General features: G+C 36.0%; 1 protein-coding gene across 5 annotated transcripts in view; it reads left to right on the forward strand.

Moving 5' to 3' along the window:
- EIF5B (eukaryotic translation initiation factor 5B) overlaps nt 1-17831 on the forward strand; it is a 68897-nt gene that overhangs the window by 28307 nt on the left and 22759 nt on the right. For 4 of the 5 annotated variants that reach the window (XM_032652153.1, XM_032652156.1, XM_032652155.1 and 1 more), the window contains 4 exons: nt 4012-4107; nt 4604-4693; nt 6283-6357; nt 10559-10845. In XM_032652153.1, the coding sequence (XP_032508044.1) occupies nt 4012-4107; nt 4604-4693; nt 6283-6357; nt 10559-10845 (548 nt within the window). The remainder of the gene's footprint in view (nt 1-4011; nt 4108-4603; nt 4694-6282; nt 6358-10558; nt 10846-17831) is intronic. The other variant, XM_032652154.1, reaches the window with a different exon arrangement.

Below are 17831 nucleotides of genomic sequence, written 5' to 3' on the forward strand. Positions count from 1 at the left end.
GGATAGGACCACGTAGGGAGTAATTTGCCAATCTCAGAAATGCTGTTTTATGGAGTAGCTTGACTTGTATTTACAAGATTAGATGAAAATTATTTAAAATTGTGAACTTGGCGTCAATCTTTAGGACAGGCTTGGAAGAGATGGTCTCTCAAGTAGCATCTCTGGCCCTAGTCTCTTTTCTTATTCTTCATAGTGTTGCTCAGTTTTTGCCCTCTTATGGGTTCCTTATTGTCTGTTAATAAAAGTGTCCAAACTTCTTAACCTGACATTAACGGCCCTCCACAAGTGCATTCATTGAAAAGATACTACATGCTATGTCTCACCATATCTTTAAAAGCTGCCTTGTTAGGTAAATATTATTTACATATTCATTACCTAGAATAATATAAAACTTATTCATTGAGCTCAAAATGTGTTCTTAGTGTATCTGCAGATATTTTCGGATAATTACGCTGAATTGTGTAGCAGGTTACCTTTTCAGTCTGTTCCATAGCCTTTAGCCTGTAACTACTAAGCATACAGCGAGTACACGTTCCCCTAAAAGACACAAACAACCAACATGCAAAGAAATACATAACCTGGGTAGTCCTATACCTATTTAAAAAATATACTCCTATATCTACTTACATTTTATCTAAGTTAAAAAAAAATTTCCAACAAAGAAAACTCCAGGCCTCTATGATTTCACTTGGGAATTCTAACAAATATTTAGGGAAGAAATACTGCTAGTTATGAACATTATCTTCCAGAACTACCCAACTCATTTTATGAGGACAGCACGCCCTTATATCATAGTGAGACAAAGACATTACGAGAAAGGAAAACTGCAGACCAATATCCTTCATGAACAAAGACGCAGAATTTTTCCACAAAATATTAGCAGTTTGATTCCAACAGTACAATTGACCCTTGTACAAGCTAGGGGTTAGGGGCAACTCTCCATGCAGGCACAAACCTGTGTATAATTTTCTAATTGGCCCTCTGTATCCACAGTTCCACATCCACATATTGAACCAGCAGTGGATCTTCTAGTACTATAATATAATACATATTTAGTGAAAAAAATCTGAGTATAAGTATTTGTGTAGTTCAGACCTGTGTTATTCAAGGGTCAACTATATAAATATTTATGCTTATGTGCGTATATTTATATTTAGGGTTAATCTATCATGACCAAGTGGGTTTTATCCTGGGGATGCAGGGTTGGTTCAGTATTTAAAAATAAATAAATAGTTCACCATATTAATAGACTAAAGAAGAAAATCTACATGATCATCTCAATAGATGGAGAAGAATGATTTGACAAAATTCACCATTCACGTATAATAAAAATTCACAAACTGAGAATAGAAGGGAACTTCCTTCCCTGACATAAGACATTTACAGAAAACATACAATTTTCAGTTACTGGTGAATGACTGAATACTAATAAACACTAATATTGTGATTTAGGCAAAGATATCCACTCTCATCACAATCATTGCACATTGCACTGGAATGTCCTAACTCAGGCAACTAGGCAAAAAGAGAAATAAAGGCGTGCAGACTGGAAGGAAGAAGTAAGTCTATCTATTCACAGATGACAGTTGTCTACATAGAAAATCCCATGGAATCTACCCCCCACAAAATCCTACAGCTAATAGTGAGGTTAACAAGATTATAGATAAGACCAGTATGCAAATATCAACTGTATTTCTATATGCTTGCAATTAACAGTAAAAATAAAAAATTAATGGTACCATTTACAGTACCCCCCCCATAAAAGTCATTGAAACACTTAGTATTTGTGGAATCTATATGCTGAAAACTATAAAACACTGACGAAAATAATCAAAGACCTGTGTAAATGGAGAGATGTTGCATTCATGGATTGGAAGATTTGATGTTGTTAAGGTATCAGTTCTCCTAAACTGATTTGTAGATTCAGTGCAATCTCAATCAAAATTGCAGCAGAATATTTTGTGGATATCTATAAGCTATTCCTAAAATGTGTATGAAAAGATAAAGGAGTTAGAATGGCCAAAGTATTTTTGAAAAAGAACAAGCCTTGGAGGACTCACTATCTGATTTCAAGACTAACTGTAAAAACAGTAATCACTACAGTGTGATACTGGCAAAAGGATAGACAAATAGATCAGTAGAACAGATAGAGTCTACGTATGGTCAGGGTTTTTTTTTTTCTGTCATAAGAAAAGACAATTCAGTAGATAAAATATGATGTTTACAACAAGTGATAGTGGAACAGTTAGACATTGTGTAAAAAAAAAACCTCAAAACAAAAAAACTTAGTCCTAAATCTCAATCGTTATATAAAATTTAACTCAAAATGGATTGTAGATCTACATATAAAATATACAACTTAAAAACTTTTAGGGCTTCCCTGGTGGCGCAGTGGTTGAGAGTCCGCCTGCCGATGCAGGGTACACGGGTTCGTGCCCTGGTTCGGGAGGATCCCACATGCCACGGAGCGGTTGGGCCCGTGAGCCGTGGCCGCTGAGCCTGCGCGTCCGGAGCCTGTGCTCTGCAACGGGAGAGGCCACAACAGTGAGAGGCCCGCGTACCACACACACAAAAATTTTAGAGGAAAACATAGGGGAAGATCTTTGTGAGTTTGTGTTAGGCAGGGAGTGCTTAGTTACAACTTCAAAAGCATAATCCATAAAAGGAAAAAATTATGAAATTGAAGTCCAGTTAAAAACTTTTGCTGTGCAAAAGACACCATTGAGAGAATTCAAAGAAAATACCTGAAAGTCATACGTGATAACTATGTGTATGTGTGTGTGCATAAAAATATATATAAAGATAACTTGAAACTCAACAATGAGAAAAACAATCCTATTTAAAAATGGGCAAAAGTTTGAAGAGACACTTCACCAAGAAACTATTTAGTATAAGCACATGGAAAGACTGCTCGACATCATTAGGGAAATTCAAATTAAGACCACTGTGAGATATCACTACACATTTATTAGAATATGTAAATTTAAAAGAACCCAACATCTGTCTTTACCAAATGCTGGTAAGAGCAGTTGGAACTCTCATGTATTACTGGTGGGAATGCAGAATTGTAAAGCCACTTTAGAAAACAGTTGGCAGTTTCTTACAAATTTAAATACAGTTGACCCTTGAACAACACGGGTTTGAACTGTGTGGGTTTTCTTAATAGGTGGATTTTTTTCCCAATAATAAATACTACAGTAACTACACAATTTGTGATTGGTTGAATCTGAGGATGCAGAACCATGAATATGGAGGAATCATGGATACGGAGGGCTGACTATAAGGTATATGCAGATTTTCAGCTGCGCGGAGAGTTGGCAGCCCTGACCCCCATGTTGTTCAAGAGTCAACTGTACATATTTATCTTAATGTCCCATCATTCCCACTCCACAGTATTTACCCCAGAGAAATGTTCACAGAAAAATCTGCATGCAAATGTTCCTAACAGCTTTATTCATAATTTCAAAAACTAGAACTCAAATGTCCTTCAGCTGTCTGTCGAATAAGGGAACTGTGGTACATCCATACAATGGAATGCTGTTCGGCAATAAAAAGAAATGAAGTACTGGTACATATAGTAACGAGGATGACTCAAATCCATTATGGTGATAGCCAGACTGTAAAGTGTTATTTCTGTGACTTTCTGGAAAGAGCACATGTTTTGGGTTGGAGAACAGATCAGTAGCTGCCAGGGGCATAAAGATGTGAATAGGGTTTAACTTCCCAGAGCAGCACAGGGTGATGGAACTGTTCTGCATCTTCATTATGATGGTGGTTGCATAACTACATGCATTTGTCAAAAGTCACAGAACTGGACACCAAAAAGATGGAATTTAAACGTATATAAAATTTAAAATACCTTACATTAAAAAAGAGGGTTTTCCATGAACGTTCCTTTATATTTTAGGGTATGTATCTCTGAGGTGAATAAAATGTTATCTTCTTAAGTAGTATTTCTTAGGTGACAAGCAAGTAGTATAAACCCTGAAATTTTCCATTTTTATCCCTCAGGTGTTGAAGTGCCATCAAAAGACTCTTTGCCAAAGAAAAGGCCAATTTATGAAGATAAAAAGAAGAAAAAAACACCACAGCAGCTGGAAAATAAAGGTTTGCATACAAAATAGCCTGTGATTTAGAAACAGTTTTGTTTGCCTTTTCCCCCATAAGCTTCAAGACAGAAGTCTTAAAAAGAAATCAGCAAATCAGAATTGCATACTGAAACTTACTTCCTGTACCTTGTTTCTTGTTATTATCATTCTCAACGGATTCAAATGACAGGTTAATGGAAAAGTACTTTTGTTTGAAGAATGTGGATCCTATGCTATGAATAACTGTTCTTAACTCTGAAAAGCACAACTATCATTCTTATGTTTTCTGTTTCCTTCTCAACCTTCTGTAATTTTACATTCTATTCTTGAGCAGAAAGAAAAACTAGTTTCCTCTTTAAAAAAACAACCATGCATAGCTGATATTTAAATGTTTTCTAAACTTGCTAAAGAATTTAGGTTGTACTACTGGTTTTTATTCAGTACTTAATAGAGTATCCTAACAGAAATTATGCACTGAAAAGTATTGTTAACTTGGTTTCTGTTCCTTTTTTCAGTATGTGAACCAGTGGAGTTAAGTGCTGCTGTAGAAGTTGTGGAACAAGGAGTACCTGAAAAAGAAGAGACATCACCTCCTGTTGAACCAGGTCAGTAGTGTTGACTAATTAATTCCTGTTAAATATCACTGATGTGTCATAAGTTGTCTTGGTTATCGTTAGTTTGGGGAAACCAAATGTCTGGCAGGATGGCCTTCTTCATAGTTCTTTCTTTTCTCTAAATCATTTCATTTCCACTGAAAAAAGTGTAGAGATGAGACTTGAATCACTTTTGTTCTTTACAGTAGTGTTGGTAAAATGTTTTGTAGAGAGGATAGAGAGAGGTATTTGGATTTTCTCTGATGTTTTTATTTATGGGTCAGAATTCTTAAGCGGTACCAAGAAAAACTAAAGTTCTTTATTTAATCCTTCGGAAGCAAATTGGAAGCATTTTTAATTAGAACTTTTATTAAGAGTCATAAAAATTGGTGTTTTAAAATCTTTATAGAGGTCAGCTTCTGTTTACTAAATTAGTAAGAGGATTCAACTTACTCATTTTGTGTGTGTGTTTTGAGATTGGAGAAAATCTCTGGATTTTTTTTTTCTTTAAGATAAACATTGTTCTAATTCATGAGATAGCTGTTGCTAGGAGAGCCAGAGGCTGGCTAAATGTATGTTTCGTAAAATCAAGAGAATCTCCAGTGTTTAAAGACAGGAATGGGAGCAGCTTTAGAGAATGTTAAGACTGACCCACACTGGTGAAAGGTATTACTGATCCTATTTTTCTTCCCCTCCTATTCTCAATATAAAAAGGATCATTTTCCTGGGCACACCTCAGCTTAACAGGATGAGATTAGAGAAATTCACATTGATAGACTTAACAGCAGTTCCCTATTTTAGGTGATATTTGTAGCACTAGAAAGAATTGCTAATTTAGGAGGAGTTAGGGGTATGTGTTTCTGACTCATTTCCTCCTCAAGAAGGCGTGTCCAAACTTGTTGACAAATAGTAATTATGACAGGGAAACAAATACTACAGTGTCCCAATCTCATCTTCCTTTCATTTGAGAATAATTTTGCTTGATTAGATTTCAGTAAAAAGAGTCATTTTTGTTAATGAGAGTTTAAAGTCTATAAATTCAAAATTATACCTTTCTGGCTATTTTTTGGGTTGTAAGCACAATGTACGGTTCTTATTTTCAACTGGAATAGAAGTGTAGATTTGTACCTCCAACTATGTAATTTAAGTTGTATTTATATGTATTTGTAGAGGTTAAAGCAAAATAAACAGTACATTCTTCTGTATAAAGTATAGGTTGAAGATCAAAAAGAAGATATATGTGAAATTTCTTTTATCCTCAAGAACTGAATGCCATCATTTACCCTTTTCAAGATCTAAAGGAACATTTCAATGAGTTGCTAATATTTTAATTACCTCAAATATGAAATCTGCGTTAAGTTTAATATAGTGTATTCAAAACACGAGGAAATTGTGAAGCATTTAGTAATAGTAGAGGATTTAACATGGTAGGTATATTGAAAACTAGTTCCAAAGGTAATGAAATTGTGTACATACTTTTTGCATAACTAAAACATTTATTTCTTTATGTCAGGATAGTTTTCTACATAATTTTCTTTTCCTAAAAGCAATCTTATCTGTCTAAATATATTCTGTGTCTTTAATGAAAATCTTATTTACAGAAGAGGAAGAAGAAACTGAGGATGCTGGATTGGATGACTGGGAAGCTATGGCTAGTGATGAGGAGAGAGAAACAGGTGAGTAGCTCGTAAGCACACATTGATAAGTCCGGTGGTTATTGGAGGTGTGTATATTAAAGAAATAGTCTCCCGATGATGAAAGCTGTATGAACATTCCTGGGGATAGAGACCAGTCTTGCTCTCTCCATTGCCATGGTTCCTAAGTCCTCATATGGATCCTGATTTTATTAATAAATGGTTTTTCAGAAAGTCATTTGTAAGATAGTTGCCTAGGCTTTAGAATACATTTTTTCTCAGAGTGATAATGTTATAAATGGGGATAAGTTATTAAAGCTAGCCTACCAAAAAAACCTCTTGAACTTAAAATATAATACAAAGATAATACAAATGAATTGTTTAGTTCCTAATCACTATGAATAAAAAGTGTTTTTGTCATTTCTTCCTGTCTTTTTTAGGGTTTAATTTGCTGGCGTTTTGCTAACTTTTTGAAATGAATATTTGGCTCTGATTTTTCAGTCATTTTTTAAAACTACAAATTTTTCTTTAAGCCTGGCTTTAGCCAAATTCTGTAAGGTCTGATACGTTGAATTTTAAATTTTCTATTTTGATATATTAACTTTTACCTGGGATTTATTTAGAAGCATATATATATATATTTTTTTTTTTTGCCGTACGCGGGCCTCTCACTGTTGTGGCCTCTCCCGTTGCGGAGCACAGGCTCCGGACGCACAGGCTCAGCGGCCATGGCTCATGGGCCTAGCCGCTCCGTGGCATGTGGGATCTTCCTGGACCGGGGCACGAACCCGTGTCCCCTGCATCGGCAGGCGGACTCTGAACCACTGTGCCACCAGGGAAGCCCAGAAGTATATTTCTTAATTTATGAAAGTGAGGACTTTACGTATCTTTGTTACTTCATTGTGATCAGAAAAATACATGGTTCTGTCCTTTGAAATACGTCGACTTAACCAACCATTTGTTGGGCTGTAAATTATTATGAATGTTTCATATGTGATTGGAAAGAGTTTATATTCTGCATTAGTTGGGTGACTTGTTACCTATATTTAGTTAAGTTTGCTGATCATTTTGTTCACCTCTTATGTTCTGTTCTGAGTTTTTTTTCTGGTGTGCTTTTTCTCTCTCTCACTGAGAGTTGTGTGTTCAAATCTCCCATCGTGCTTGTAGGTTGTCTGTTTCTCCATGAGTTATATTAATTTTTGCTTTATATATTTTGGTGCTATATTATTAGATGAATGTAATCTTATATCTTTCTGATGAAATAACTGTTTTGTCATTTTATGTCTAGTGATGCCTTAAAGTCTACTTTATCTGATATTAATAGCTATACCAGCTTTAATTTACATGATCTTCTTCTGTCTTTATTACACTTTCTATATCCTTAAACAGCATATAGTTGAGGTTTTAAATCCAGTTTGTCAATTTTTATATTTTACCTAGAGTACTTAGCCCATTACATCTAACATTTGATAGAGTTAATAAAGTATATTGATTTTATATTTATCATCTTATTAAGTTCTTCTTGTTCTGTTTCTTTTTCTCTCCTTTCTAACCATCTTTTGGTTAGAAATTATTTGAATTTTTTCTCCTTTCATGAGCTTGGAAGTTTTGTACTTTTCTGCTTACTTTTAGTGGTTACTCTGGAGAGTTTTCACGTGGATCTTTTTTTTTTCCCTTTCTCTCCATCCTCTCATCCAGTATTCCTCCTCCTAGTCCTTATCTCCTCCTCTCACATCAGCCCCACTAGAAGATGAGGACTGATTTCTCTGTTCCCTGCAATGCCTGTGGCAGTGCTTTGCACATTAGACACCCCAAACAAGGATCTGTGCAGGAATAAATGGATGGGTGGGCAACTGCTCTGTGTAATTCCTCCCCCTTTCCTGATAGATGCCTTTTAAATCCTCACAAAAGCTGAGAGGGGCTGAGGGGGTTAGGAGAGTTGTCAGAGGGCGGGCAGCTGTCCTTAAGTGGTGGACCTGCATCTGGAGCCGCCTGGGCCTGATTCCAAAGCCTGCCTCGTCCCCTCTCCCTCTATGGATTCCATAACGAGATGGCTCCTGCCCTCAAATCTGATGAGAGACAGAAACTAATGCAGAAATTAAAAAACTGTGCCTGGCAAATAGCAGGCGCCAATAAACACGTTTCGTTGTTGAAGGAGCGAAGCCCTAACAGTGGTGTGCAGACATTTCTGTGGGGCCCAAAGGAGACACCTAAGTGTGTTGGATGAGGGGTGAGGAAGGGGCTGTAGAAGACTTCTAGAGGGGCACACTTGAGGGGGACCTTGAAAGGTAGGTCCTTGCCAGGGGTGCGGGAACAGCACGGAGGGATGAAAAGAAAGCAATCTGAGAAAATGGAAGACCTTTAAAAACCACAATAGGGAATACCCTTAGTGTTAAACCTCCCCCAAGCACCCCCATGGCTCCAGCCCGAGATCAGCAGACAGTGCTGGGGCCTGACAGGCTACAGAGCTGGCAGCAGGTTGGGGGACTACGCCGCACAACGGCTGCACCCTGCCTTCCCTCGCTCTGCCCAACCCAGACCAGTGCTCCTCAGCCCTCTGACTGGGCCTGACATGGATCTTTGAACTATCACTGTCTACTATTATCTTCTTTCCAGGCAATGTAATGACCAAAGAAGACATAAACAACATTTAACCAATTCTCAATTTATATACCATTGTTCTCATTAATTTTAATTCTCTGTTTTAAACCCCATAATCGCTTTTTAAAAAAAGCAGTCAGTATATATTTAAGTTTACCCACATTCTTAGCTTTTGTTGTGCTTCATTTTTTTCCTGCACCTCTGACCTTTATTTGGGATCATTTCTTCCAGCCTGAAGAATACCTTTTAGAATTTCCTTCAGTATGCATCTGTTACTGAGACATTCCATTTTTGCTTTTCTGAAAATATCTTTATCTCATCTTCATTCTTGAAGGTGACAAACTAAATGAGGAATTCTTAGTCGTAATTTTATTAATACTTTGAAGATATTAGTCCCTTGTCTTGGCTTTTATTGTTTCTGTTTAAAAGTCAGGTTACCAGCCTAAATTTTTCATGTGTCTTTCGTTTTCATCAGTTTTATTATGATGTGGCTAGGTTTGTTTTGTTTTTATTTATTCTGCCTATATGTTTTTATCAGTTTTGCAGTGTTATGAGCCACTGTTTCTTCTCAGGGATATTAGTTAAGCCTATGATAGACCTTCTTACTCTATCACTGTATCTTTTCCTCTTTTCTGTATTTTTTACCTATTGAGTCTCCATGGTTCATTGTAGATTTCTTCTGATCTGTGTTCCGGTTCATTAATTTTCTCCTCAATTGTTTGCAACTGTAGAAATAATTTGATGTCAAGGTTGGTGTTTTCTTCCTCCAGAGAGAATTTATATGTACATCTACCAGGAGTCTGAGTGAACTAGCAATATAGAGTCGTCTTATTCCACATGTGGAATTTAGAGGATCTGGAGGTGATATGCCAATAATGGGGAGGCCCTGTTTACTTCTCGTTTATCCTTACTGCTACAGTACAGTTTTTCATGATTTCACCCCACAATAAGGGTATTGCCCAGTGTCCATCGCCCTCGCCCCATGGAAATCCTTGGTAGGCCTGAACTCCCAATGCCTGGACCCCTAAGCTTTGAGGGGCCACTAAGAGCTGCATAGCTTTTCAGCTGCCTCCTCCAGGATCCGCAAGTGACCCCAGGGGGAACAAAGTACTAGGCATCGTGTCCACCTCCCTGGGTTTCTGTCCTCTCTTGTATCCTAGCTTAGTAATGTTTTTCTTGTTTGTTAGCTGAAGTATGGTTAATGCATTAAGTTTTTACTGTTAAATGGCAGTCTTCATTGTAGCAATGTAGACAAACACTGCATTTATGATGTATGAAAACATTAATTTGGAATTAATGCTGTATTAAAATGTTACTCCCTGGGCTTCCCTGGTGGCGCGGTGGTTGAGAGTCTGCCTGCCGATGCAGGGGACACGGGTTCGTGCCCCAGTCCGGGAAGATTCCACGTGCCACGGAGTGGCTGGGCCTGTGAGCCATGGCTGCTGAGCCTGCGCGTCCGGAGCCTGTGCTCCGCAACGGGAGAGGCCACAGCAGTGAGAGGCCAGCATACCGCCCGCCCCCCCCCAAAAAAATGTTACTCCCTTATTTAGTACATGTTCAGTATTATTTTCCCTTTAAGGTCTCTATCTTGATAGAAATCTCATTGTTAACTTTCATTTATTTCAAAATCTCTTCCTGAAAGTAGGAAACACGGTGCATATAGAAGTAAAAGAAAACCCTGAAGAGGAAGAGGAGGAAGAGGAGGAGGAGGAGGATGACGAAGAGAGTGAAGAAGAAGAGGAAGAAGAAGGAGACAGTGAAGGCAGTGAAGGCGATGAAGAAGATGAAAAGGTGTCAGATGAGAAGGATGTGGGGAAAACATTAGTTAAAAAGCCAAGTAAAGAAGTGAGCTCGGAATCTGAGTATGACTCTGATGATGATCGAACTAAAGAAGAACGGGCTTACGACAAAGCAAAACGGAGGATCGAGGTATTTATTTTTCCTCTTCTCTTTCCTCCTTTCCTCCCCACTCCTCTGTGAACATTAGAACTATACAACTAAAGGCTTTTATTGAGGAGCCCTTTTAAAAATACAGTCCCGGGGCTTCCCTGGTGGCGCAGTCGTTGAGAGTCCGCCTGCCGATGCAGGGGACATGGGTTCGTGCCACGGTCTGGGAAGATCCCACATGCCGTGGAGCAGCTAGGCCCGTGAGCCATGGCCACTGAGCCTGTGCCTCAGGAGCCTGTGCTCCACAACAGGAGAGGCCACAACAGTGAGAGGCCCGCATACTGCAAAAAAAAAAAAAAAAAAAATACAGTCTCGGAGTGGTATCTTTGTCCGGTTTTTGTGGAGACATAATAGGTCTTTAACAGTGGTCTAACCCAAGGACCTCACTCTTACCTAAGACAGAATGGTGACTGCTTCATCATTTTTTTCTTTTTTCCTCCAAATTTTAATGTGCTCTTTGACAGTTTATCGGTATACAGAGGTATTCTGAGCTTATGCCCTCTAGTTGAGTTTTTGCCTTATGTATTTAGGTTAGTCATTCTGAGGCATCTGATCCCTTTAGTTGTTTAAATCTGGTGGGTTAATGAGGCTTCTATCACTATTTAGTCAAGTTCACTTACCTAGCCGGCTTACTGTTTGGCCTACTTAATGAGGTAGACTTCTACTGCTACTTCTACTAGGCTTCAAGAGAAAGTTTTCTTTAGTTATGTCAGCTTAGCATAAATAATACACTAAAAACTACTTTAGTTTGCTTTGAGGATGCTAAACTATTTTAAAGCTAAAAACTGTTCTTAGCTTTCCTTTTCTTAATCTTTTCATATGTAATTCTAGTTTTTAATTTTTGTTTTAATACCTATATATCAGTATTTGCCTTTCCTTCTGTAAAGTCTAGATAGGAATAGATTTTCTGAATCTCTAAAGGACTAACAGAGTCTGTTACTGTAAACTGGGGTTTCTCAACCCCGGCACCGCTGACGTTTTTGGGCTGAATCATTCTCTGCTGCGGGGGACTGTCCTCTTCATTTTAGGATGTTGAGCAGTATCTCTGGCCTCCACCCACTAGATCCCCTCCCTTCTCCTGCACGTGTCTCTGCTTCTTCCCCATGGTACCTACTTAGGCCAACTCCCTTGTATACCTATGTGTAAGAGAGACAGTTTGTGTACTGTGTTTGATGATTTAAAAGCAAACAGAATGGGTGTAATCAGAAAGTAAAAGTTCCCCCATTATCTCACTCCCCAGTGAGATAACAAGAACAACCCTTGTTAATGAATCTGTTTATCAGCCTCATGTTAAAAAAAAATTCATTAATAATTAGATAATAAATTTTGTGGATGCATACTTTTTTCCACATAACAATATGCTATGGGCTTCCTTAGCTCAACAGTTTTTAAACAGCTTGCTTGAGATATGATTTACGTACCATAGAATTGACCCATTTTAAGTGTACAATTCAGTGACATTTTGTAAATTTACAGAGTTGTGCAACCATCACCACAACTCAACTTTAGAATATTTTCATCACCCCAGACAAATTCCTTGTGCCAGTTTGCAGTCATTCCCCATTCCTAGCCCCATGCAACTACTAATCTGTTTTTCTGTCTCTAGAGAGCTGTCTTCTCTGGAAACTTCATTATAAATGCAATCATATAATATGTAGTCTTTTGTGTCTGGCTTATTTCACTTAAGTCTATTCATCTGTGTTGTTGCTCTATTAGTACGTTGTTCCTTTTTACTGACAAATAGTGTTTTGTTGCACAAATATACCACATTTTATTACTGTCCATTCACCAGTTGAAGGACATTTGAGTTTCCACTTTTTTGGCTATTATGAATAGTACTGTTATAAACATTCTCATATGAATCTTTGCATGGAAACATGTTTTTATTTCTTTTGGATATGTTCCTAGGAGTGAAATTGCTGAATCGTATGGTAAATTTGTGTTTAACTTTTTCAGAAACTACTAAACTATTTTTCAGAGTGGCTCTGCAACTGAAAATTTTTATCAGTTGAGGGTTCTAGTTTCTCTGCATCCTTACTAATACTTGTTACTGTCTGCTTTTCCATTATAACCGTTCTAAAGGATGTGAAGTAGTATATCTTATTGCAGTTTTAATTTGCATTTCCCTGATGTTGAGCATTTCTTTGTATGTTTATTGGCCATTCCTATAATCTTCATTGTTGAAACATCTATTCAAATTTTTGTCCATTTTAAAATTTTGGAATTTGTCTTTTTATTATTGAGTTGTAAGAGTTCCTTTCATTTTTTAAGTTTCTTTTGAAGTGTACACATTTTTAATTTTGTTAACATCCAGTTTATTAAATTTTTCTTTTACTAGAGCATGCCTCTGTTGTTGTATTGAAGAAATCTTTGCCTAACCCAAGATCATGAATATTTTGCCCTGTGTTTTTTTCTTAAAAATTTATACTTTTTGTTCTTGTATTTTTAACTCTATGTTAAGATAATTTTTTTGTATGGTGTGAAGTAAGGGACTAACATCATTTTTTAATGAATTTAACCAGCATCATTTGTTTAAAAGACTACTCTTCCCCCATTGTGTCATTTTTGTCAAATTTGTCATTTTTGACAAATCAAGTGATCAGAAATGTGAGAGTTTATTTTTCGACTTTTGAGTTCTGTTTCATTCATTTGTATATCTGTTCTTACGTCAGTACCATACTGTTTTCTATTACTATAGTTTTATGGTAAGTTTTGAAATTGGGAAATGTAAGTCTTCCAACATTATTCTTGCTTTTCCAGATAGTTTTGACTATCCTAGGTTACGTGCTTTTCCATACAGATTTTAGGGTCAGCAGTTTCTGCAAAAAGTCTACTCAGACTTTGATAGAGATTGCATTGAATCTGTAGATTAATTTTGTGGAGAATTACCATCTTATTAATATTAAATCTTCCAATCCATGGAAATAGGCTGTCTCTCCATTTATTTATATCTCTTAAAATTTCATCCAGCAGTGTTTTGTAGTTTTCAGAGTATAGGATTTATGATTCTTTTGTTAAATTTATTGCCAAGTATATTTATTGTTTTTGATGCTCTTGTGAATGGAGTCACTTCATTTAATCTTCCATTGTCAGTATAAAGGTGCAGTTGATTTTATAGATTGATCGTGTTGTATCCTGCAACTATACTGAAATTTTTTTATTCCAGTAATTTTTCATGGATTGCTTAGGACTTTCTGTAATCAGTGTCATGTCATCTATCAAAGACAATTTAATTCTTCCTTTCCAGTCTTACTGCTGCTTATTTCTCTTTTTTTGCCCTATTTCCCTGGCTAGACCAATACATTGTTGAATAGAAGTGGTAAGAACAGACATGCTTGCCTTGTTCCCAGTATTTGGGGGGAAAATGTTCAGATTTTCACCATTAACTATGGTATTAGCAGTGGGTTTTTCACAGATGTCCTTTGTCAGTTTGATGAAATTCCCTTCTTTTCCTAGTTTGTGGTGAGTTTCTGTTGGTGAGTGGATGATAGATGCTTTTTGTATATTTATTGAGATGGGTTTTTCCCTTTTTGTATTGATATATGATGTATTATGTTAATTGGTATTCAACCAACCTTGCATTCCTGGAATAAATCCCACTTGATCATGGTATATAATCCTCTTTATATGGTACTGAATGTCATTTGTAATATTTTGTTGAGGAATTTGTGATCTATACCTATGAGGATATGGATCAGTAACTTTCTTATTTTAAGATGTGTTTCTCTGGCTTTGATTTCAGATTAATATTAACCTCGTAGGATTAGTTGGGAAGTGTTCCATCCTTCTCTACTTTCTGCAAGAGTTTGTGAAGGATTATATTATTTCCTGTTTTGAATGTTTGTTGGGATTCATCAATAAAGCATTTTTGGGGGGAGGATTTTAAAATTACTAATTCAGTTTATTGTATTGTCATTTTCTTTTTCATCTTGAGTCATTATCAGTAATTTTTGAGTTTCTAATTATTGTTTTTCATCTAAGTTGTGAGCATAAAGTGGTTCATAGCATCCTTTTACAGTCCTTTAAGTTTCTGTAAGGTCAGTAGTGGTGCCTCCTCTTGATTCTAATTTTGGTGATCTTTGTCTCCTCTTTTTTTTTTTAATTTTTTTTAATTTGTCTGTCTGGCTAAAGGTTTTCCATGTTTGTGAGCATCTCAAACCAACTTTTGGTTTCATTGATTTTTCTTTATTTTTGTTTGTTCTCTTTTTAGTTGATTTTTTATTCTGTTCTTTATTATTTTCTTTTTACTTTGGGTTTAGTTTCCTCTTCTTTTGCTAATTTCTTAAGGTGACAACTTAGATAATTGATTTGAGACCATTCTTTTCTTCTCCACATCATATAGGCATTTACAATTACAGATTTCTCCTCTAAGGTACTGCTTTAGCTGCATCCCACAAATTTTGACTTTTTTTGGTTTTCATTCAACTCAGATTTTCTAATCTCACTTTTACTATTTCTTCTTTGATCATGCATTATTTAGAAGTGTATTGTTATAATTTACAAATATTTGTGGATTTTCCTTATATTCCTTCTGTTAATTCTAAATTCTGACCATTGTGGTCAGAGAACATACTTTGTATAGTTTCTGTCATTTTAGAGTAATTGACCTGTTTTATCTTCTAGCATATGGTCTCTTCTGGAGAATGTTTCTTGTGTACTTAGGAAGAATGTGGATTCTGCTGTTGGTGGCTCTGGTGTTAGTTAGGTCAGTTTTGTTGATACTTCTGTTCAAATTTTGTATACATTTGCTCATTTTATGTATAGTTTTTCTATCCATTATTGAGAGTGGGCTATTGAAGTTCCCAAATTTATTGTTGAATTTTATTTCTCCCCTCAATGTTTTCAGTTTTTTCTTTATATATTTTGGGTCTCTGTTAGGTTTGTATGTGGTTATACTTGTTATATCTTCTTGAGGATACAGATATGTCTCTTGTCTCTAATACCATTTTTTGTCTGTTATTAACATAGCCATGAATCTCTCTTATAGTTATCATTTGCGTGGTATGTCTTTTTCAGTCTTAATGCTTTCAGTTTATGTCTGTGTCTTTGACTCTAAAGTCTCTTGCTGACAGCATGTGCTTTAATCTTACTGTTTTATCCAGTCACACAATGTGCCTTTAAGAGCATTTAATTGATTCACATTTAAAGTTATTATGGGGAATTCCCCACTGGTCCAGTGGTTAGGACTCTGCACTTTCACTACTGAGGGCCTGGGTTAAATCCCTGGTTGGGGGACTAAGATCCCACAAGCCACTTGGTGGGGCAAAAAAAAAAAAAAGGAAAAAAGTTGTCATAGATGTGATGGAATTTTCTTCTCTCATTTTGCTATTTGTTTTCTACATATTGCATGTCTCTTGGGTCTTTTTTTTTAAGTTATTTTCTTCATGGTTACTCTAGGCATTACAATATGTATCTTAACTTATTATTTTCTATTATTAGTAGCTTAATTCTAGTTAAAAAAAGATTTTGTTCCAATATAGATCTATTTCTTTCTTTATGCTATTATTGTTACATATATTATGTATTATTGTTACATATGTTTATAAATGTTACAAACCCAATAAAACAGTGGTGCTATTAATGTCTTATTTGATCTTACATCTTTTAAAGGAATTCAGAGAAGAAAGGAGAAAAATATATTGATAGTCTTTAATATTAGCCTAAATATTAACGTTTCTAGTATTCCTTATTTCTTCCTATGAATTTGAGTTTCTGCTGGTGTCATTTCGTTGCCACAGTATAGCTCCAGTACCTCCCTCGCCTTGCCTTTGATCTTTGTTATATTTGTTACATCTTTATCTGTTATAAGATCAAGCATACAACTTTAGAATTATTTTTGAAGTTATCTTTTAAATCAGCCTTTAAGAGAAGAAAATAGAAAAAGGTAATTTTTACTGTGTTTTATATTTACCTATATAATCATCTTTTACCATCACCCTTTTTTTCTTCATGTGGCTTTTCGTTATCATCTGGTGTCACTTCATTTCACCCTGATAAACTTTCTGTGTTATTTCTCATCATGCTAATCTTCTAGCAGTGAATTCCTTAGTCGTTTTAAGTCTGGGAATTCTTTATTTTACCTTCATTTTTAAAGATAATATTGCTGCATGCGGAATTCTTGCATGAGAATTTTTTTCTCTTGTTTAGTCCTTTGAATATGTTACTGCATTGCCTCTGGCCTCCATTGCTTATGGTTAAAATTAAGCTGTTACTCTTATTTGGGTTCCCTTCTACACAGGGAGTGATTTTTCTCTTGCTGTCAAGATTTTCTTTTTGATCGTGGCTTTTAACAATTTAACTAGGTTGTGTCTTGGTGTGGCTATCTTTTGTATTTATCCTACTTGGAGTTTATTGAGTTTTTTAGATGTGTAGATTGATGTTTTTTGTCGAATTTTGAAAATTTTCTGCCATTATTTCTTCAGATATTCTTTCTGCCTATTTCTCAGTCTCCTCTCCTTCTGGAACTCCACTGGTGCACTTAAGAGTATCCTGCAGATCTCTCAGGGCTCTGTCCATTTTTCTTCATTCCGGTTTAATTTCTATTAATCTATCTTTAAGTTCTTTGATTCTTTCTCCTGCCAGGTTATAGCTACTGTTGAGCCCCTTCAGTGAATTTTTAAATTTGTTACGGAACTTTTTAACTCCAAAATGTTCAAGTTATTTTTTTTAATTATGATTTTTTTCCTATTTATTGATGTCCTCTTTTGATGAGTCATCATCACACTTTTCTTTCAACATGGTTCCCTGTTTTTGAGTCTTTGTCTGATAAGTCCAAAATCTGGGTCTCTCAGAGGTAGTTTCTGTTGACCACTCTGAATTCTGTTGGCTCCTACAAATGTGGTAGTTTGGGTTTTTTGTTTTTTTTGCCTAGTGAATCAGGTGGACTAATTCTGTTATGTCTTTGGCTTCTATTGTATGCAACTGCTGATGCCTCTTCTCAGTTTTGTTTTCTTTGTTTTTGTTTGTTT

The sequence above is a fragment of the Phocoena sinus genome, chromosome 13 (genome assembly GCF_008692025.1).
Source record: "Phocoena sinus isolate mPhoSin1 chromosome 13, mPhoSin1.pri, whole genome shotgun sequence".
In the NCBI taxonomy this organism is placed as follows: Eukaryota; Metazoa; Chordata; class Mammalia; order Artiodactyla; family Phocoenidae; genus Phocoena; species Phocoena sinus.